Source organism: Thermobia domestica, chromosome 4 (assembly GCF_964235325.1).
Source record: "Thermobia domestica chromosome 4, izTheDome1.hap1.1, whole genome shotgun sequence".
NCBI classification, from domain to species: Eukaryota; Metazoa; Arthropoda; class Insecta; order Zygentoma; family Lepismatidae; genus Thermobia; species Thermobia domestica.
In genome coordinates this window covers 213,152,371-213,175,731 of record NC_137457.1, presented here as the reverse complement: position 1 = coordinate 213,175,731, position 23,361 = coordinate 213,152,371, and the positions used below count along the sequence as shown (strand labels likewise).

The 23,361-nt window shown below is 35.9% G+C and overlaps 1 protein-coding gene across 1 annotated transcript in view; it reads right to left on the bottom strand.

Annotated features, from left to right (window-relative positions):
• Positions 1-23,361, bottom strand: part of LOC145683439 (uncharacterized) — a 122,920-nt gene that overhangs the window by 93,642 nt on the left and 5,917 nt on the right. Inside the window, exon 2 of the mRNA XM_081754772.1 lies at positions 10,603-10,788. Coding sequence (XP_081610898.1) covers positions 10,603-10,723 — 121 coding nt within the window. The 5' untranslated portion in view covers positions 10,724-10,788. The remainder of the gene's footprint in view (positions 1-10,602; positions 10,789-23,361) is intronic.

The following is a 23,361-nucleotide window of genomic DNA, read 5'->3' as shown; positions in this document are numbered from 1 at the left end:
TCAGGGAAAATATAATGTCCGTGAAGTTGAGAAGCCACTTATGTCAGACTCCAATTTCGACTTTAAACGTCGCTAGTGCTACGTTAGTGTTCGATAGTGACGCAAATCGTTAGTACTCTACAAATAACGTGTGCTTTTTAAATAATGGATATAAGTCTTCTAACTGCATGCCAACACGCCCACTTCTAAGAATCATCTCATAAATGAGGTTAACCGTTAGAGCAAGTAAGTGCTCATTAGTGCCATTAACAATAACGTTAATGCCTACATCGTACGGCCCTTTGAGTAATAATAACACTACGCTCTTCCTAGTCTCAATGCGTCCCTATATTCTCGCGAACATTCTGACGTGCCCAAGTTAGTTACTTTTTTTTTTTTTTTGCAACTATTGTCTATCTGTTATTGTTTATTGTTTATTGCTAGTCTGCAGAGTAGTCCTTACATTAATATGCCATTGTCCTTGATAATCATTGCGTATTTACAAGCAGTTTGTTATTACTGTTAGAAGATATCAAAAAACAACAGATAAAATCTACTACTTAACGGTTCATATTTTTCTTTTACAGTACATAAACGATTAATAATAATAATAATAATAATAATAATAATAATAATAATAATAATAATAAGACTATTCCAGCATAAAAGTTATCAATTGCATCACACTGGCAAAAAGCGACGCATATTTTAACTTCATAAAAATTCGTTACTCACGATTTTCTGGAAAACTACGTATGATAACATCTTCATTATGTCAAGTTGTTTATCTCAGTGTGATATATGTCTTACCTCTGGACAATATCACAGTAAAACAAAAATTAAATATTAGGAGTACATCGTACTTTTGGACTACATCTCATTAACCATGGGAAGACTGAGTAGTGTATACTTTAGGATGGAAGTTTCAGCTTAACTTGCATCATACATTCTTAGGATTACAAAAAGGAAATTTGTTCGTTTGCATTTGAGCAAAATTCTTAGGATTACAAAAAGAAAAAATAATTTTTCCGAAATCCGGAATTTTCCGATTTTACTTTCCGGATTCCGGAAAGTAAAAATTCCGGAATTGGCCATCCCTAGTTTGGAGCCTCTTTATTCCTTATAAAAGCAATATAACCAGATTCACGGAAACCCACAATAATTGTAAGGAAATTAAAAAAATACCTTTATCATTCAGATCCTTTATTATTATTACTATTATTATTATTATTATTATTATCATGAATATTTTTCGTTAGTCCTCACAGCAATTAATACTTAGCAGCAGGGGTAAACACGGGGTGCGTGAGAACACGGGGGACCCCATCCTCACCTCCAAAAAACTGTGTATGGCGTCCCCCCAGTTCCTAAGCAATTACAATGGGCAAAGATAGGCATGGTAGGCATCGTGACTCATGCCGCTACCTACCGTCCCCCTACCTTTTCAGATGATTCCATCCCATCTAGCCTAATCCCACTACGCCTAACGATTTATCAGCCACTTACATCTCCAAGATAAGAATGTTCACCATTTTCGGATCTCACGTTAATCCGTAGCTCCATATCTCAGGAAATTTTGCTACCGAAGGGATGCTAAACTGAAATCCGATCCAATAATAAAGAGAGATAATAGATGGAAGCTAATTTTTGGGAAATAATTCGTGAAAGGAGAATGTAGGAGAAAACAGGATAATCCCGAGAAATATCACGGGTACGATGGTATGCACTACAAACTTTTATAGTCTGGAATCGAACGAGGTCCATCCCGCACCAGAAGTAAGTCACCTCTATCACTAAGTCACCCTGCCCCTACTTTGGAGGAAACAATATGATTCTGACAGATGTATCGATATACTAAATATTGCGTATGGTAAACCAACCTACAAGAAGTACAAACGATCAGAATGTGAGATTCGTGGAGTTTCCTTCGTGCGAAAATGGTAAGCACGTTTTTCTGTCAGTTATTCTTAACTGGATCCCGCGTCTCTTAGGGATTGGGGAGGACACGGTGACTCAGTGGTAAACAGCTTGTCTCTGCTACGTGGGGCCTGTGGTTCGATCCTAAGCCAAGAAACTTTGTGGTGGACACCATCGTATCGTGTGTCGGTTTTCTCGGGATACTCCAATTTCCTTCCACATTCTCATTCCATCATATCTTCCATCAACATTTACTTGCCTTAATCATTATCTCCCTTAGTCTAAAGAGCATAATCGTGTTCGTTAAAATGAAATACTTCATTTCATTTTACAGGGGTTACTTACAGTTTATCAGTGGGTTACCGTTAAGATACTAATACTTGATACTAATATTTGTAAGAAATAAGGAGTCTATGAGGCTCATAATTATCGAAAGGCTGATAACTACAATTGTACGTTGATTGTAAGAAATGATAAAGGTACGAACTAAATTTGATTTGTGAGTCTTTTAGCGTTATTAGTCGTATTATGGACAAGAAATAATTCACATATCTACAAACCAAGAAAACTAACACTGAAATTTGATATTCGACAGTGAAATATAATAATATACAACTTGAATATCAAATATCGAGGTTAGTTTTCTTGGCTTTGAACATGTTCAACTTACATGTGTTTTCGTGATAGTCCAAACTTTCAACGTACGAGTAAGGCAAACGCGCCGGATTTCGACAGGTTAAGGACCTTTTTCAAAAATCAATTGCCTATTGTGGCCATAATATTGGTCGGTGTTGGCCCATTTTTTTTCCTTGAAATGTACAGTCTCTACTAATACTAAAAGTCACTTCAAGGCTCAAATGCTAATGTTAAAATTTTTTATGAAACTGGAGCTCGCCAATGGAACCCGAATTCGACACACTTCACCTGGTTTCGACGGTTGCGGTACCTGAATTCGACACCTTCAATTATATCCATGTAAAACATTAAGTCGGCATTATTATTAGTAGTAATCTCTTCTCAGCTTCAAATATTGTTTTATTATTATGCAGAAATTATCAGACGGGCAAAAGAACTCAACTTAAATTTTCTGAACTGAGTAGTTACTTCGATGATCCTCAATTCAACATGCAGGAACCTGATTTCGACATTCCATATCGAACTGAGGTTACAACTATCGGAGAATTATGCAACAAATAGCTTCATGAAAGACTTTGAACATACTTGTACGTTTAGATATTCAGTTAAAATTATATTTGCACTACTAAGCATGAATTCGACAATCTTGTCGAAATCCGGTTCACGATACAAATAAAGGCTCGTGTTTTCGACAACCCCCTGATCATTTTACATCACAACCTTTGTCCTCACAGAAAAAAACAAAACGCACTGATTGAAACTCCTTTACAACATTAAAGTACCACTATTTGCTTGAAGCAAACCTAGCTTTAATAAAAGTCTTACGAAAATAACTTGCCGTCTTATGGTTTTCTTAAGATTATGTGTTTTTTCTCGAAGAGTGTATCACACACACAACAATGTATTTCTTTTCTCCATACATATGACTCATCTACTGTAACCGCACTTTTGACACGAGAAAAGACACTCCCATAATGTTACCACTTCTATTCACGATCGCAGGGATGACATCTTACGCTTATTTCACAACATTAAAGCACAGGTATGTCGAATTCGGGTGCCTGTCGAATTCAGGCGCGTTTACTTATCAGTCTCCTAAATTTTCGTAAATAACTATGAAGATTATCCTAAATCTAACAAATAAGTACAGATAACGATAAATAAAGTTCATAATTGACTTTTGAGAACATGCTGGCCCTAACTGATATATCACATCACTACTTTTCCATTTCTAAAATTATCACAGATTTCAAAATGGCTGATTTCAAGGTGCAGCCGGAAGTTCGTGATTTACTCTGCCCATTGTAGATCACATTTTGTCAATATGTGAAACTACCACCGTTTGCATTGTCTATCTTTCACTATTTTCACGATTCAACAGTTTATTTGATGTATTTCAATAACATAGCATAGCCCTTCTCCCATCAATTTTGACCCCCTCCGTTTCTTATGACGTTTAGCCCTTATAACTTTGCACATTTACATATTTCCACATCCTCTATGAGTACAACTACGTCTCATTCCGCAACTCGATTCATCCATTTGGACCCTTTACTTGTCAGACAATTTCTTCTTGGTGGAGAAACAGGGAAAATAATTCTACAATGACTGACTAGTAACACTTCCCCAGTGTAACACTCCTATTTTGATAAAATTTGGTAGGTAGATACTACACATAAAATAAACGAATACCGGTACATGTATTTTTATTTTCTCCGTTAAAGCTGTTTCAGGGGTCAAAAACCCACACCCAAAATTTTGAAAGTTGACGCCCGAAAGGCAAAAACAAGTGGACCGAAGTTAACGAAATTGTGCACAGATATTGTAGACATAAAATGAGGGAATACGGGTTTCGTATTTTACTGGAGAAAACGGTTAGGTGGGGCATTGACCCCTCCAAATCTTTGATCACGAAATATCAAAAGTGCTAATAACAGTATGCCAGAAGTCCTAAAGAACATGAAGAATTGCGACGAAATTTTGCGTAGTGTCAGTATTAAAAAATACGTTTTTTTTCTGCGAAAAAACGGTAAAGGGGCAAAGGCCCCCACCGAAAATTTTGAAAATTGACACCCAATGTGACTACAATACCTGTACAAAATTTCATTCACTTTGGTTCACTTCTTCTTACTTTTCGGGTGTCAAATTTTAAAATTTTGGAGCACGATCTTTTGCTCCTGAAACCCATTTTCCGCAGAATAGAAAACAAACCGTATTCCTTTTTTCTGCGCTATTATCCATACACAAAGTTTCCTTGCAATCCTTCATGTCCTTTACACACATCTGACATAGTGTTACTAGCACTTTTTATATTTCGTGATCAAAGGTTTGGAGGGGTCGGTGCCCCACCCAACCGTTTTATCCAGGAAAATACGGAACCCGTATCCTTATTTTGCGTCTGCAATATCTGTGCACAATTTCGTTCACTTCGGTTCACTTCTTTTTGCCTATCGGGCTTCAACTTTAAAACTTTAGGTGGAGCTTTTGCCCCGTAAAACCGTTTTCTCCTGGAAAATGAAAATGCCCGTATTGGTTTATTTTTTGCGTGTTGCCCACACGTAAAGTTTCGTTGCAATTCTTCCTGTCCTTTACACACATCTGACGTACTGTTACTAGCACTATTGATATTTCGTGATCAAGTGTTTGGAGGGGCCCGTGCCCCTCCAACCGTTTTTTTAAAGAAAATACGAAATCCGTGCCCCTCATTTTATGTTTTAAATATCTGTGCACAATTTCATTCACTGCGGTTCAGTTGTTCTTGCCTTTCGGGTGTCAACTTTTTAAATTTTTGTGTGGGTTTTATATTAAAACTTTACATTATGTAAATTTTTCGTTTTTATGAGATTATTTTTTGGGGGAAAGAGAAATGCTTTCCTCTGGTATCTGTTTGTTGTCATTCATTTTGTTTGAACTGCTTAAGTAAGATCATTTTGTAACTTTTGATGTCATCCAACTCCGTCACGATAATAAAATTGTCATTCTTAACAATTTGTTTTATTCTGTTATTTGGAGTTTGTCACACTAATATATTTGTTACAAAATTCAGGTTTGGTCCAACGCCTTTCGAATTCGCAACCAACCTGACCGCCGAGCTTTCTGGGTTGCCTGCTATTGCAGGAAAAGGAGGAGAGCAAGTGGTAATGCACTTTTGGAGTCATGTATACATTTCCTCATATTTCCCAACTCTTTCTAATTCTTCTATGTCCTCGCATTTTCTTTTGTAAAACTCTTCCCTCACTCTGTCTGTTTCTCTTCGTAATTCATTATTTAACTTTCTGTACATCTTTCTGTCCTCTTCTGTATCAACCTGTTTCCACATCTTCCTCTCTTTCATTTTCTGCAACATCTGCTCTGTAACCCATGGTTTCTTAGCAGTATTGTGTTCGCGGTAACCTACTGTGCTTCTTCTGCAGCCTGCTGTAAGCAACGTTTAATATGTTCCCACCGTGCATTACTACCTGCGCCTATCCTTTCCTCATTTGAACATTTTTCTTCGAATTTTTCAGCGAAAAGATTTCTTATTTCCTCGTTTTTCAACTTTTTAGTATTCAGCACTTTGTTACCTACTTTTCTTCTGCCTACATTTTTCAGTTGAATATCTACTTCGGCCAGCACAAGATTATGATCAGAGAAAATATCAGCCCCGGGAAGGGTCTTCGCGTTCTTTAAGCTATTCCGATACCTGTCCTGAATCATAACATAGTCTATTTGATATCTTCCGCCGTCTATTGGTGATTTCCATGTATATCTTCTTCTCTTGTGCTGATTGAACCAAGTGTTCCCAATTACTAGTGAATTCTGTCTACAGAAATTCACCAGTCCCTCTCCCCTTTCATTTCTTTCGCCTAAACCATATTTGCCTACGATACTACCTTCCTGATTTTCTCCCACAACTGCATTGAAATCTCCCATTAGAATTATGCATGCACCCTTCTTCTCCCTATCTATAATTTCTTCTATTTTCTCATAATTTTCCTCTACTTCTTGATTTGCATGCGAAGTCGTCGGTACATATGTCTGTATCACCACCAGATCCTTCGTTTTCCCTTTAAGTCTTAACATCATAACTCTATTATCAATAAATTCTACTTTCACTACCTTCTCCTTTAAGCGCTTTTCAAGAATTTTCCTACGCCATTATGACCGCCCTTTTCATTACCTTAGTAAAACATTCTATATCCTTCGCTGTTCAATGCCCCACATTACCTTCCCATCTAACTTCACAAACGCCTACCAAATCTAAATTATTTTGTTTCATTTCTTCTTTAAGATTTTCTAATTTTCCTCCCTGTAACATTGTACGTACGTTCCATGTCCCTATCCTAAACCTTCTGCTCTTCCTTGTCTTTCTTTCTCTGTCTGTCTTCCCCCCATTATTACTTTCTCGTCCAATAGTCCTTCCCAAGCCATCCCCCTCCCGGAGATCCGAATGGGGGGATATTTTACCTCCGGAACTACATTTTGACCTGCGAAAGACCATCGTTCATATGTTCTCTTTTTGCTGCTAGCAAACTAGGGAAAATAGAGTGGTGGTTTCCCGTTGCCTTCCACCCCGCAGTATCCCAGCCGTTAAAGTCACTCTGACCACGCCTGAGACTAATGTCCAAGTTGCCGTACCAATCACTATGATTTCCGCCAACTTGACTACTGGAAAACTGCTGCCTTCTCCCAGAACATGGCTAATATAGACTAAGAGTTATAATTGTATAGAGGCAGTTTATGTGCTCTCAATTACTATGATCCATATACGTGGTATGTTCTAATTTTCTTACAAGCGTACAAGCATTTTAATGGTCAATTAAATGCTAGAGTATGTTCCTATAAGAGTACACAGTTAATGCTAGAAGTCATATTACGGGAACTAAAACAAACAAAAACACAAAACAACTACTACTACTTCTTAAGTAGTATCTTTACTTTCGTGTATAACGAAAAATAATATGAATGTAAACACAATATAGGATATATACTTCTTTTCCTAAATGGATACAAAATAGTATTCTTAGGGGACAGGTCCTTAAAGAGTACGCACTTGAAAGTGCCTATGGAGATGAAGACCAAGCTTCATGCTACCATTGCTCGCAACCTCCACATTTAAGCAAGTCTTCTGTAATTGGGTCCTCGTAGATTTCGTAGCATCCTGAGCAGATCACGTCTTCTTGAAGCTCTTTATATGTGGAAGGTATAGCAGCATCAAATTTTAAGTGTTTTTTTTTTTCCCTTCGCAAAGCTTCCTTTCCTTACTTGGTTCCTTGCTTTTGGGTGATGCACACTCCACTGTTGCTTTATATGGTGATGATGTCATTATTTCGGATTTCTTTCCACGTCTATTGCGCTTTAACTCATGCTTAGCTTTGGGCAGGGAAAACAAATCAGAAGGAGATACTTGTATATCGCATTATGACTGTTCGTTGCTGACATTGTCACTTCGACAGTCTGTACTGGAATTCCTTGGATGCTGAACATCATCCTCAAGAGACCCAGATAAAATATCTCAACATTGACTAGTTTCCTCCTGTATTGCTCTTCTGTAAATAAATAAAACAAAAACAACTATTGTTCCAAAATTGATCTTTTACGTATGCATTTATGCGCGTAGGATACTGTACTTTAATTTTATTTGTGATTCAAAATATGTAAATTCTTATAATTCTACAGAGAATTATTGAAAAATTGTAATATGAGACTTCTTGAAATAAATATAATAGATTCAAGGAATTTTACTACATAGAAACTACTGTGTCTCTAAAGAGTACGAACGCGAACTCTGTGGGTACTGGTCAATGCGTACTCTTTGAGGACAATGCCACTTCTAATGTTCGGTCACTAAGTGACAGAAGCAATCAGACTAGACATCTGAAATGCACACCTTTGTTTCCTCAAGGCGTGAAAATATATTTACTATAAAAGTAATTATCTTTCAGTCATAGCTTTATTGGGTAGATATATTCTGCAAGTGTAATATTACAGTGAAGTGATATAAAAGTACTTACCTGCTAATTACTCAGTTCTTTTCAGCTGTTTGTTACTTCCTTTATGCTCATACACAATCTTCCGTGATGCTGCTTGCTAATGCCTAGACGTTACCATCCCACAATGCTGCCAACTTTGGAGATGGGCACTGCGTACTCTTTCAAGACCGCGTACTCATATAGGAACCTACCCTATATGTATTTGGAAGTCCATATTTGTGTTTGGTGCAAAATGTTTAAAAATAAAGGTTATGTGGATGTGGAATGAAGGGAACTGAAATATAAATCTTGATACACAACGTCGTAATTAAAAATGTGTTGAAATGTTTTGTTTACATTAGGAAAATAATCTTTAACAAAAGATTCTTTCAGGTGATTGACAGTATGGCAGTGAGAAAAATATATTTATATCTTCTTTGTTCTTATGATAGACAAGTGGACTCTTTTCGCAAAATTTTGTGTTTATTGTTTTCAATATTTTGTGTACCCTACTTTCCTTGTATATAATTTACATTTTGTATAGTTCACCAGATTGTATTTGTTTTTTTCTTGCTGTTATGAATGTTAATGGCATTTTTAATGGCAACTTGCCAGTTGGCTATTTTTCGTATTTGTTGTAATGTCCTCAATGCAAATATTTCTCATTCAAATAGTTGAACGATTTTAAAACATGTTAATATATTATGTTCAATTTTTGTATTTTGCAGTGTTGAAGAGATTTTGTTAGCACCATTTTCTATATTCATAAGCGCCACTGGCGGGGCTAATACAATTGTTATTTGTACAGCATCGTAAAGTAAATTATTTTAAAGATATTTTGAGTATCTTTCCGTTTGTTCTGTCTATATTTTCAGTTTCCAATGCTGCTATAACAATTAAGTTCTCCAGAATAAAGAATACTTTTCCGGTATACTGTCAAACGATGGCTAACATTAATCATTATTCTGCAAGTGGTGGTATTTATTATCTGTGCGACACTTACCAAATGTTTAAATTCTACACTTCACTATCCAAATCATAAGCGGCGCTAAGATTTTGATAATGTGGGTGCAGGCTGGGAAGGGATAAGACATAGTAAAAAATATTAACATGGTACGAAATAAAAATTTTATGTGCTTATTTAAAGAAAGTTCATACATGTATACACGTGTATGTGAGTGATGGATTTATCAAAGAAATATCAGAATTTTTAAATGTGCAAGGGTACTTTCTTTCAGTGCCATCAATTATAAGAGCACTTACAAGGACATTCGTCTGTTGAATAGAACCATAGCTTTAAATTCCCCAATGACATTTTCAATACCTATGCTCACTGAAATCGACTTTTCAACAGAAAGCAACATTATGGAATTGAGTCTCTGTTGAAGCACAGTCGATCTTGGTTTGGACTTGACATAATTCATCTAGGAGAAGCTTCGTTCGCATGAACAACTAGTAACCGGAAATCACTGAAAACTTTCTCATCAACCTCTAGAAATTCACATACACTTATTCTCTTCCGGATTCTTGCAACCACTTTAGCCAGGAACTGTAGATAGAGGATTGTTCAAGCGCCTTGCTCTGCACTATTGTGCCTTAAGATCTCAAAAATAATTCCTAAGTTTGAACATATATATTTTAAAAAACTAGAAAAACACTGTATGATAGCAAGTAACTTATGAGAGACTTATGAATTCACTCAAATATATCCAAACATAGGAAGTAATAAATATACAAATTAGGAAAGATTATTGTAGGAAATCTGAAAATCGAAGTTAATGCGGGTGCAGCTGCACCCACTTCACCCACTGTGGCGCCGCCTATGGTCCAAATTGATGTGGATGTTTCGTAACTACGTAGAAAAGTTCAGCATACGAACAGAGAAGATCCTAAGAGACTTGAGGTTAGCACATTCACTCACATTAGAAAGCTTTGTTTTAAGTGTTGCACTGAACAGATTGTGTAAGCATAGAATAAGCACATAGTTCTAATATTTACCGTTCAGAAAATTGTTGTTTTTGCGCTATACATTGATTTATTTAAAAAAACAAATTGAGAATATTGAATAAATATTAAAAATGACCAGAATTTCATAAAACAAATATAGCAGTCTACTTACCAGTGGTGGAAGCAGAGTGAGTTAACAAAGTTTCAACACACTCATAACTTCCAAAAAATGCTGCTTCGTGTAAAGCTGTAGATCCATAGCAATCCCGAACATTCACATTGATTCCAGGCATACTCAATAGCTCAAGCACTCTTGCCTTGTTGTTTCTTCGACAAGCAGTATGCAGATTTGTATCGCCTACAAACATAGGAAACAAATGCAAATCAACTCTTCTAATGTAATAAAAGTTCCTACTTCCATAACCTACTGAATTCAAGAGGCTATGCAGCTAGCATTTTTAGAACCACCTGTATAGTTTTCTGTTTTTTTTTTTTTTTTTATGAAAAATGCATATACAGGGTGGACAATTTATCTTGATCATCCGTGATAGCGAAGAAATCAAAAGAGAAAGAAAAGCGAAACTTTGCATGAAGCAATTATAAGGAGGGGACATCGTTTCACGTACTAAGCAACACCATTCAGTGAACAGCCCTGCCATCCCAGTATAAAATTATATTTTTTCAAATGGTACTACGTCAGATTATTACATATTTCAAATCAACATGTCAAATAAATACATAAAACACTACATTTATTATTCAGTGTTGCAGACTAAGGATGTTATAGCATTATAAACATCCAAAGTTTAGAAGTCTCTATCACATATACAGCACAACGGAGATGGACAGGCTGGCGCACATCGAAAGTACCTTAGCGTTGGATACCATGGTCATGGTATGACTTGTTTCGAATCAATAGGAACGCAGTTACCAGTGCTTGAAAATTTGAATTCTTTTAAAAGGCTTTATTTGAAAAAAAAAATGCTTAAATAAATATCATATCTAGTTACTCACGTGGTTTGCAATGGATGTATAAATTATTTTGCAGTTCACAGCACTTAGATATCTCAAACTGTTCTGGAGATATGATAAGCATTGAAGTTAGCGACACTGCTGAAACCGTGTAATTAGTACATCCATTGAAAACCATACAAGTAACTAGATATGATACTTATTTAAGCATTTTATCAAAATAAAACCTTTCAAGAAAAAATCAAATTTTTAAGCGCTGGTAACTTTGTTCCTATTCATTCGAAACAAATCATGCCATGGTATCGAACGCTAAGATACTTTCGCCGTGCATTATTCCGTCTATCTTCGTTGTGCTGCATATGTGATAGAGGCTTCTAAACTTTGGATGTTTGCGACACTATAATATCCTTTGTTTACAACGCTGAACAATAAATGTGATATTTTGTGTTATTTGACATGTTGATTTGAAATATGTAATAATCCGACGTAGTACCATTTGCAAAAATATAATTTTATACTGGGATGGCAACGTTGTTCACTGGGTGGTGTTGCTTATTATGTAAAACTATGTACCCCTGTTTATAATTGCTTCAGGCAAAGTTTCGCTTTTCTCCCTCTTTTGATTTCTGCGTTGTCATGGATGATCAAGATAAAGTAGGAATCTAAAATACCTGGGTATTTATTTTAGCGGGTAAATACCCGGGTATTTACCCAAAATGTGTATTTAGTGGGTATTTTATGTTTCAATTAGCAATAAATGGATTGTATCGTTGTCAATGAAAAATACAGTATAATGGTCATTTCTATCACCTGCAACAGGAGCACTAAATAACCATCTAATTAATCATTTTTTCTAGTAATTAAAGAATGAATTTGATATTTACTAAGTAATGCAGTCAGATTTCCTACCTACTTACCATAATTTTCTTTCTACTTACAATAAATTTCCTTCTATTACCCTTGGCGGAAAATAATTATCCATTCTACCCTGTGAATTCTTACCTTGGTGTGCCCCTGAGGCGTCCAATCAACTACGCGGTAGAATTTGGTAGTGGATCAAACCAACACGAAAATTTAAAATTTATAACAGAACGTAACGATGACTAAAGAAAGTGAAGTCAGTTGTCACCAAACCAGTCATACACTATTATTAAGTATTCTGCCTGCCAGCAGCTCCTAATATTAGTGACATGAAATTTAAGTTCTTCCTTAGTTTCGCCTCTCATGAAACTATCTCCATTTTTCTCAATCTGGCTCATCTTCTTTTATCTTACAATACATTCTCCAGTTTTTCAAATCACCAATGAACACACTAACTAAAGTATTTAAGTAACAGCAGGATCTCTATTACTAAAGAAATAAGTTTTCTTTTGGTTTACCAAATTTATTAATGGCGGAAAATGAATTATTAATAATTGCTTTCCTATTTTAAAGATCTAAAGTTTACAACAATTTATTATACATATATATTGTTAACATTACCTTAATTTTTTTGAATAGTAAGATGAAAACAACCTTTTTAATAGGCCTAATTAAAAAAAACTGAATTGATATTACAGATACGGCTGGTTACTTTCTTCACGCAAAATTATGTTATTTTTAGTATTTTATCTATAGACAATGAGATGTACTGAATGGTAGAGTATGCAAAAAATTGGACCAATAAGTTTAAGTTTTACACCTGGTTTACGGAATTAATAAATTAATCTGTTTAAGAAACTACACTGAAACAACGAAGTTGTTGATATAGTTATATCATAGTAAAGAAACTCGACTTTAGTAACTAATAACCTTGAAAATACTTAGAAACTTTAAAAAAAATTACACATTTACCGATTACGAAAGTTGCAGAATAATCAAGGTAATTAAATTTAATAAATTGGTCGATCAAATTATTTACTAAATATGCGAAGTTGTTGAAAGAAAATTATCCATAAAATACGGAATAACATCTCGTAAAACGCTTAAGTAACTAATTCCTGATTTTTAGAAGTGTTCACTAAATGGAGTTTAATACTAAGAATAATGGTTTGTGAAAGAATTTGTTGGAATAGCATGTTAAAAATATTAATGTGATAAACAACATTAAGCTGTATAGTAACTCAGTAATATTTATACTTTAAATTAATTCAATATAGAACAGCAATTAACCTGTACCATATTTGGAGTACTATAAAACGTCCACAAATTTTACCGTCCTACTCAGAATCAACGGTAAGATCAGAGTCGGAATCATCACATAATTCTTCAATATCAACATCACTATAACTCGCTTCTTCATTTCCTTTTGTCACCCATTTCTCTGTATCCTCTTCCAATGTCTCTGGTGTTTTGTTCTGTTCCATGGCAACCGGTGGTGACTTGTTCCTTGATGATACTGATCCTGAGTGTTGCATCCGTGAAACTTCAGGTAATCTCTTATTTAAAAGCTTCCAATTATAAGAAGGATATGTTAGTTTTCCTGTCCTTTCCAATGATAAACGATTTATTGTTTTACTAAATGTAGAGGAGTTCTTTCTGTGCCAGCAGGTGTAACCGGAGCACAAAGAATTCGAATGAAGACATCAGCTAATTCAGTGATGTCTCGAAACCCTCTCCACCAAAGTAGTGAGCTCATTTGTCCCACTCCGTCCCACAAAATCATCCTTGCCCAATTTCCTTCCCTGTCCCTATAGTCAGTCAAATGTGATATCAGTAAAACAGAATTCAATCCCATTCGTTTTCCAACTTCACAACTCCAGCAATTTTTCAGCGGTCAATTTACAGCCGTGAAAAGTGGGATTGAGAAGATCTGCAGCCAGATGAATTGGACCCAAGCCGGGTTCACTTCTTTGTTTAAATTTTTCCATCATTGATTGTTCTTCTGTTTTCGAAAGGATTGATAGAGGTAACTGTTCTGTCAGAGTTGGATGAAGACTCTGGAATACTCGAAGCAATTAATCAAACCCACTATAGGTTTCAAAATTGCTACAAGATTTTCAATACAAATCCAGAGTACACCACCAAGAAGTATTTTCTTGATTTCTGAAGGTAATGACGATTACTCACTCACGCGAGCGTCTGAAACCCGGTTTTATTGACAAGCACACTTTGGAGGTATTGTAAATGGTTCCCTTATCTTGTTTCTCCAGGCAACTTTAACGAAATTATAACCCTTTTCTCCCTTGAGTTTTGTGTAAATAGTGCTTGCAGGTGATGGCTATGTTTGATTGTTTTAACAATATCAATTACACTTCCCAGTAATGTCTTTACCGATGGAACTCCGATGATGGCAGAACAAAGCAAATGGAGAAGATGAACAAGACAACCCAAAGATACTATACTAGGATACTTCTGTTTTACTAATTTAAAAGCTGCTCTCATGTTGGACGAGTTCCTTCTATGATTATTAAAATTTTTTCAGGGTTATGTTTTTACAGAACATTCATAATCTCTTTAGACAAGTAATGTGCATCGTGTTTATTTTCTTTCGACAACGCGAAATCAACAAAAACAGGTTCAGGCTTTAAAATGACGAAATAATCTATACATTAATTTCTTAAGTTACTCCAACCGTCACACTGTAAATATACGTTTCTTAATTCCTCTAACTTCATTTTAACTTCCTCTTGCATTTTACTGTGTTCAGCATCCCAGTAACTCGTAGCCAGGCGATACCTTGATGGGAGAGAGAATATGAAGGATGAATTTCCTTTTTAAAAAATTAAATCCACAAAGGGTGATCAACAAGTAACAGGGGATACCCACTAACGAAGATCGCTTTGGCAATGCTTCCTGTAAGACTTCATTAAGGTTCCATACGTTGGCATTTGTTTTAAGAAACTTCAATATGAAGATTCTATCAAAAATCCGAAATAGTAACGTTGAACCTAAGAAGCCATAAAAAATCAAAAAAAGCCTGTATATTTTATGGAAATGGATGTATTTTTTTTTTTCGTATAATAAATGCGCCTATACCTACTATATTAAACTCACTTTCTCCTTTCATTAGAATTACTCCAAAATGTTCTTTTAAGCTTGAAGCTAGTAGACATAAGATATCATCTTTTCATGATTAACTTGAACCTCCATAATGTTCGACTCGGAAAGATTTTGATAATTTTGGTCATCTTTATTCAATTAGTTGTAGCCTCTGATATGCAATGCTTTACATACATGATCTAGCTTTCGTTTATCTTTTATTCGTATGACGGTTGTTTGAGTTGTCTGTGAAACATTTATGAGGAAGTTCTTCGGGGAAAATATAAAAAAAATAGATTTTATATGCCGTTGTAACCTAGAATAACATATAATATCCAAAATTGTATCGCGGATGGGCCATGGTCAAAATTGCCTGCAAACCCGCACCGCACATGAACGGGGTCAATTGGTTATTATTTTGCATATTTATAGTGAATGAATGAGAAAACACGCTCGACAGACCTCAAAATATTAGAAAAGGTCACCGGTATGGTTAACAATTCTTAAAACTTCAAAATAATTGAACTTCAGAAAAATACCCATTTTTTGGGTAGGTAAATACAAAAGGGGTAAATACCCATTTTTATTTACCTACCCACTGGGTATTTACCCGACCCACATCTCTAAGATAAAGTCCACCCTATATATAATATTCATAATTCATAATATATTTTTGTACTTAAGTATAATAAGAATTAGAATTTTGGTGTAGTTGATCATGCAAGCACAAATATTGTTAAGAAATGTTAAAATACTTCTCCCAGTAATTCCTGTAAAAGTGTAGAACTTCTCCAGAACTACATGGATATATATCACTGCCGGATTTAGGTTTAATGGAGCCCTAAGCTATTGAAAGTAATGGAGCCCTTTATATATCTAGCTTCCTTTTTCAGCGACAAAATGTCGAAATTTTGGGGGTTTGAATATATGCTATATGGTAATTTATGGACCTAATAGATATCTAAATACGCTTATACATCAAACATGTATTTTATTAACTTACGTATTGATCAAGTTACAACATTTACAACACATTACAAAATTCTTAATGAAGAAAATACAGACTCATAATCTAGTCTATGGAAGCTTGTTATAACATGAAATGATAATAATCTATATATTACGCCAATTGCTAATAATTACATAGTACAAGCCAAAATGATGAACCCGATTTCAGAAAGTTATTCTGTGAAATCTAATAAAAAATATGTTATTGTGAGACATGCGCTTCGAAAGACTAACTTGCAAAGTATAGTTTCCACTCAATGTGCAGTAAATAGTTGCCAATCGAAAGCAGATTGGTGAGTCATAGCAACGGTATCTCATGCAAAATAATATTGTCTAGCCCACTGCGCTTACTCTTTTCGATTTGTCTATTTTGAAGATATTACAAAAAACTGTCAAATTAGCTGTAATTTAATTTCGTCCCAATTAAGTCCCTTGCAGATCTTCTCTGCTTCTTTCTGCGCCAATTATATTCAAAGCTCCACTCCATGCTTCTATACGTAGAGGTCGAACATTTCTAATTTCAAGTTGTTTCTATTCAGGTTTTTTGGTATTGTGCTGCCAAAATGTCTTGAGCCGTGGCAAAAATGCGAACTAAAGCTCAGACCCTCACACACCCATGCGTTGAGCCAATAAGGGTTCAGCTGTTGCTAAGCGAGAGAAAGCGAGTGGAATTCCTTCAGCCGATAGCAGCGCTTGCTACGAAAGACTAGGGATCAAGTCAATGTGGCATATCTTTAGTTTCAAATGTTTCCAGAGATCCAATGTAGATAAATAGAGTCTGAATATCACCCAGGGTTAGTAAATATTGCGTGGAGCTCAACTCCACTTTCAACCAATCGAGTGAATTTTTTCAGGTCAAGTTACTAGAGTAACTCAGGCCAAAATGGAGTGCAACCCCCGGAGATGACACGAGGTGTAGTACTATACAAATTCTCTGAAAATCATCAAAATACCGTTGAAAAAGAAACTGTAGACTAAAATAATTATAAGATTATAAATATTATACGTAGCTTCTTTTTACTGCAACGAGAAAAGATTTAGATACTTTACCTTGCTATGTAGTAACTAGTGCCGATAGACCTAATACATTCAAACTGCTGCATACAGTATTAACTTACAAAAGATAATTCACTTGTGCAGTTCTGAAGACAACAATACATAACAAAATACAGTGCGCTGTTAATATATTTAGAACGATTTAGATGCCTAAAGAGAATGATTCATGCGCCTCGTCTTTCCTTTGATGAACCATTATTCACACACTATAGACCACTATGAAAATGAGTGGCAAGGATAGTAACTCTGAATGGTATCAAAATACTTCTTGACACTACTTCTAATACGTACAGCAAAATATCTATAATTTCGAGATATAAAAAGTATCGTCGCTTAGGATTGTAATTTCTTGACATTTTACTATTATTTTGCCAGCTTGTCGTTTTGTGTCTTCTTCTTAATGAATCCACTGTTACCAGCTCCCATTTCTTGTCGAATTCCAAAGAGTACGAGAAAGGGCAGCACTAGAATTCTTTCAGCATACAAATACAAGGTGCAATGGCACATACTGTAAAGTCTTATTGAAGTAGCTAAATGTAATGGCTGTAATCAACAAGGTGCTCATTACAAGGAGGACTCTGAAACAAGGGCCCCATTAAAAGCGACAGGCACGTAGCCAGCCCAAAAATGTAAGAGAGGCCAGGCCGAAGTTAGGGGGGAACGATCCAACTATATTATAGTTCATCACCATATTATAATTCATTTGCAAGCCTACCATGAAAATTTTAGGGGGGCCCCGGTTTTCCCTAGACCCCCCTGAATACGGGCCTGAAAAGCGAGGCTGGGAAACAGGTGCTCCATTGCATGCAGAGCTGGGAAACAGGTGCCTCACTACATGCAAGGCTGGAAAACGGCATCCCATTATGAGCGGGACTGGGAAACGGGGCCCCATTATAAGCGGAGCTGGAAAACAGGGCCCCATCACAAGCAGGAATCTGAAACAGGGGCTCAATTACAAGCGAGGCCAGGAAACATAGACACCATTTCAAGCAGGGCTGGGAAACCAGAGTACCATTATAAGTGAGGCTGGGTACCAGGGGCCCTATTAGGGTCTACAAGTAGATTTGGGAAACAGGGTCCCATTGCAAGCGATACACTCATTACTTGTTTCATAAGAGCCTATTGCGTAACAATACAAAATACAGTTGTATGTGTGGTTTATTGCTTTCTCTTATTGGAAATTGTATTACAGCCAGTTTTTGTCTTTAAAATTTTTGGGTCCCCAAAGAGAGTGGAGTGGGGCCCTAAGCTATAGTTTGTTTAGCTTAGGGCCCCACTCCACTCTCTTTGGGGACCCAAAAATTTTATCAGTTGAGTGTTGGTTTGTGCATTTTTAACCCTTTCACAGAGGAAGTCGACTTTTGTCGACAGAACCAAATTTCCTTAACATGCGAATGTCGACTAGAGTCGACGTGTTAAAATTTGTTTGTCCGTATCTTGGCTTTGTCGAGAGTAGTCGCCAAAGCTGTACCGTTCATTTTTGTTTGTGTTCTATTGTTTTCGATAAACAATAGAAATCACACAGAAAACCTTTGGCGACTACAATCGACAAACCCAAGATACAGACAAATTTTAACACGTCGACTATAATCGACATTCGCAGGTTAGGAAAATTTTTTTCCGTCGCCTTCCACAGTGAAAGGGTTAAAATGCAATCTTATTCATGCTTCGACTCAAGTATTTGAAATTAATATTCATAATATTCAGTAAGTCACACTGATGTGATAACGGTTATATTTATAAATATATGTATAAACGTTATCACATCAGTGTGACTTACTGAATATTATGAATATTAATTTCAAATACTTGAGTCGAAGCATGAATAAGATTGCATTTTAAAAATGCACAAACCAACACTCAACTGATAAACACACTACTACTAAGCCACCGACCTCCATGAATGTAACTTGATCACAAAGAAGTATGCTTCTTGTACCACTGAAGATATATATATATATATATATATATATATATATATATATATATATATATATATATATATATATATATATATCCCTATCAAACGCTTTTGCATTGTATGAGTTGAGAGGTTTTGAAACAAGCAAAACTCCACTCTTATTTGTCTTTTTAGCCATTCTGCTCGAGCCTTAAAAATAGGTCTAGGGTAGGGAGATTTTCGTTATATCTAAATAGAATGCTACAAACTCTTCCGTTAATTTTTTTAAATAGACTCTACCAAAAGTAGACTTATACAATTATATTAAAATAAAAAAATAACTTTATTGCTACAACGCTAGAAACAAAAATAATTCTACATTTGTTAATTTACAAACTACACTTTACATGACACTATAAACAAATACTTTACACACATACCTTTCACATCCCACTTACTGTGACTTTCCTGCAAATTAAAAAAAAATGCTTTTATTTATTTGAATTTCTTCCCTCTCAGGTATTCCAGCGGAGATATTAACTTATCAATTACCAGTGGTTTCGAACGGTAAACGGGCGTTCTTCCTTCGGGTGTGTTTCAATGAAGTTTTGAAGATATGTTGTTACAGGAGTTGGCTAAGGGCATATAATTAAAAAAAATTACGAACTCTCTCTATAAAAACTGTTGCAGAAGTACCGCAGGATTCTGAAACATGGGTATTTGGATAGAGCACATACTAGTTCTTAAGTGAAGTCTTGACCCAACTACGGTAGGTCCCATAGTATTGGAGCTACGGCCTTTTAAATTTCATTTTTTCATGTTTCCGGCAGCCTATAACTCCGAAAGGAAGCATTTGTGCACCCAGGTTGATCTATACTTTTTGTCTTACCTGGTGTCAGGAATCACCTGCCAAACGTTGTCGTTGTTGTTTTGAAACATCCTATACATATTATATATATATATATATATATATATATATACCACTCTCACACAATCACATCAAAAGACGTATGCACGTAATCCATGTCGAACTGATCAATTATTTTAGCACATAGTATATCTTCATTAACTACATAGTAAACATATATATATATATATATATATATATATATATATATATATATATATATATATATATATATAAAATCAACAGGTTAGATATTAGGATAGCATTGACAGGAAAAAGACACAACACAAATAATCTACTTAGCCTACATTTCATTCATTGGTGTTCGTTGAACAGAAATTCTAGCCCACGAGAACCCTCCTTAGCGAATCTTGTAATTGCTTGCTATATGAACACATTCTTGTTTACAAGCACGTGTTTTCGGTGGACACAATATACACAGTCTACTGAGTCTTTCCTCCTCCATTCTTGAGTGTAACCAATTTTTTACTCTCATTAAAGTACTAAGTGAACGTTCTACTGTGAAAGTAGTCGCTGGAAGCGAAAGAAATATTTCTGTTACATTCCCAACAGTGACACCCGAGGCTTCGGTAGCTGTGTGTAGTTGGTAAAAGCAAATGAAATGAAATCTTTAATTTTTACGTCCCACGATTATGCCGGCCAGGTTAAAGGAGATGGTGATGATGAGAAATGAATGAAATGGTGGAATTAAGAAAGTGGGAGAAAACGGGAGAACCCCGATAAAACCCACGCACACGGTGTTTGTCCAAAATAAAGTTCACTTGGCGCGAGCTGCGCTCGAATCGAGGACCCCATGTACCAGATGTGAAAGTTCGGTAAAGCAGTTGGTGACATCTCAGCGATAATTTTCAAACATGTACAAAATAGCTTCAATGTGTTTTTATACCTTGGAAAGATCTATTGCCTCTCCCTGTAGAGCATTTGTAGTTAGCTCTAAAATGGCACTGTATTTAGCTATGATGTGCATTGATATTAGAAATGTACCAGATGACGCTGAAGAATGTAACTACGTAATGAGTACTTTGTTGCGCGCTTCTGTTTCCACCAGGAGACAGCTGTTTTAGGGAATTCACTATTTCTGAGATTTTCCACAAATATTCTGATGCTTTTGTTCCTTTCAGACCACCATGTTTCACAGAAGGGAGGCATATTAGAAACAAGATTTTTTCTGACTAAAACAAATTCCCTAAAATCTAAGTTAATGCAACGAGTAGAGGAACAAACTCAACTGCATTTGGTTACGTATCATATTGTTTTGGTTTCTTGTGAACTACTTTTTAAATTATAGTTGTATTTAGTTTGTAATAAACAAAATAGTTTTAACATACAGTTATTAAAACTAAATAATAATGTTAATTAAAAAGTAGTTCACAAGAAACCAAAACAACATGATACGCAATCAAATGCAGTGGAGTTCATTCCTCTACTCGCTGTCTTAACTTAGATTTTAGAGAATTTGTTTTCCTGGCAACACTATAATTTCTATGGATTGCAACACTGAACATTCTTCAGGTTCATATTTTCTGTTGTAGAATAGCATTATCTATGATTGTGGTAACTTGCATTTCATTATTTCCTTTCACTGATGAGTAATCAAGCAAAAGGAAAATGGTAAATTTCGTATTACTTTTAGTAAGGCAGGTTCTTAACTCGTCATCTTCGAATGGGTTGCCGTGTGATTCAAACACTTCAACAAGGGCAGAAACATGGTTTTCAAATTTCTTATGAAAACTTGGAGTATCTTCATGATGCTCTTCGGAAGTTATGTTAAATTTCAGGTTCCGATCCTTTTCGAATTCTCCAATCATGTGGACAACTTCGGGTCCTGCAACCATCCATTGCAATAGCCCCTCCCCTTGACTTAGACGGGATAGGTTAATTGAAGAATTTTTAATTAGTTTGTTGTTCTGCTCATGTAACTGGTCATGTGCCATCCTGGAAAATTTTCTTTTAGTTTTGCAGCCAGATATATTTCCGTTTTGGAACTCTCGGAACATTGTTGGATGCATCTCTGGCAGTTGCTTTAAGTTGTACAAAAACACTGGCAGCCATCGCGCATAGTTAGTATGATCGAGAGCAAACATCCATGGACAAATTTTCTCCAGAGTAGAAATAAAGTCTATCAAACTGCCCTGTCGAATGCTGCGGACCAAATCCAAAAGGAGATATTCTAGCATCATGGTGGTCTTCCAGTACATAAACTGAGCCGACTCTTCTGATCTTCGCTGAGTCCAGTTTTCAAGTAATTCCTCTTCGTCTTCGTTCCGATTTTGGTAGGCTCTTTCTAACAAGATCTGAAGAGTAACAATTGTTATTTCGTGAGCGTATCGTGTTCTCTTGAGATGCAACGCTTTCAATAATGCTTCTACTCTTCCGGATGTTGTGACACGAGGTTGTCAGTCCATCCACTTCCTTCTAACCATGTACCTATCGCAGACGCTAGGGCCATTTCTATATGGAGACCACCTAACATGACTATGATTTTGTCTTCTCCATATTTATCCGGCATGGCCCATTGAAGAGACTTCAGCAAGGCGTAAACAGGTTGGTCAGCTGTGATGACCGGGGTTTGGTTCGGATTAACCTTACGAACAATGGCAGATACAATATTTGTTGCATGTCGTACAGCCGATGGCGAGTTGATGTCTTCATTAATAATTGGAAGCAAGATTGTCCTACATTTCTTTCTCGTGGAATTGAACTCTTTCTTGTAGAAGTAGGGAACCAACGGTATTAATCCTTCACATCCCGCAAAGCTTCTTCTATCATTCAACCATTCGAGTAGCTCAGGCGACATTTCGGCTGCTACATTTTGCAGATCGGTATTTACCGTACTCATTGGAACTTTGCTTCTGAATTTTGGAGTCGGTGGCAATGTCGTATAATTTTCGGGCAGATGTGTTGTTCTTGATTGGAAGTTCAAGTTAAGTTTTACAGACTCCGTAAGTTCCGTGTCCTCGGGCACGTATTCAATTGAACATATGGAAGTGCCGTGAAAAGCGCTAATAGATGAAAAAATGAAATCTTTAGGTTTTACGTCCCACAGTTATGCTGGTTAGGCTAAAGAAGACGGTGTAGATGAGAGATGAGTGAAAATTGTGGAATGA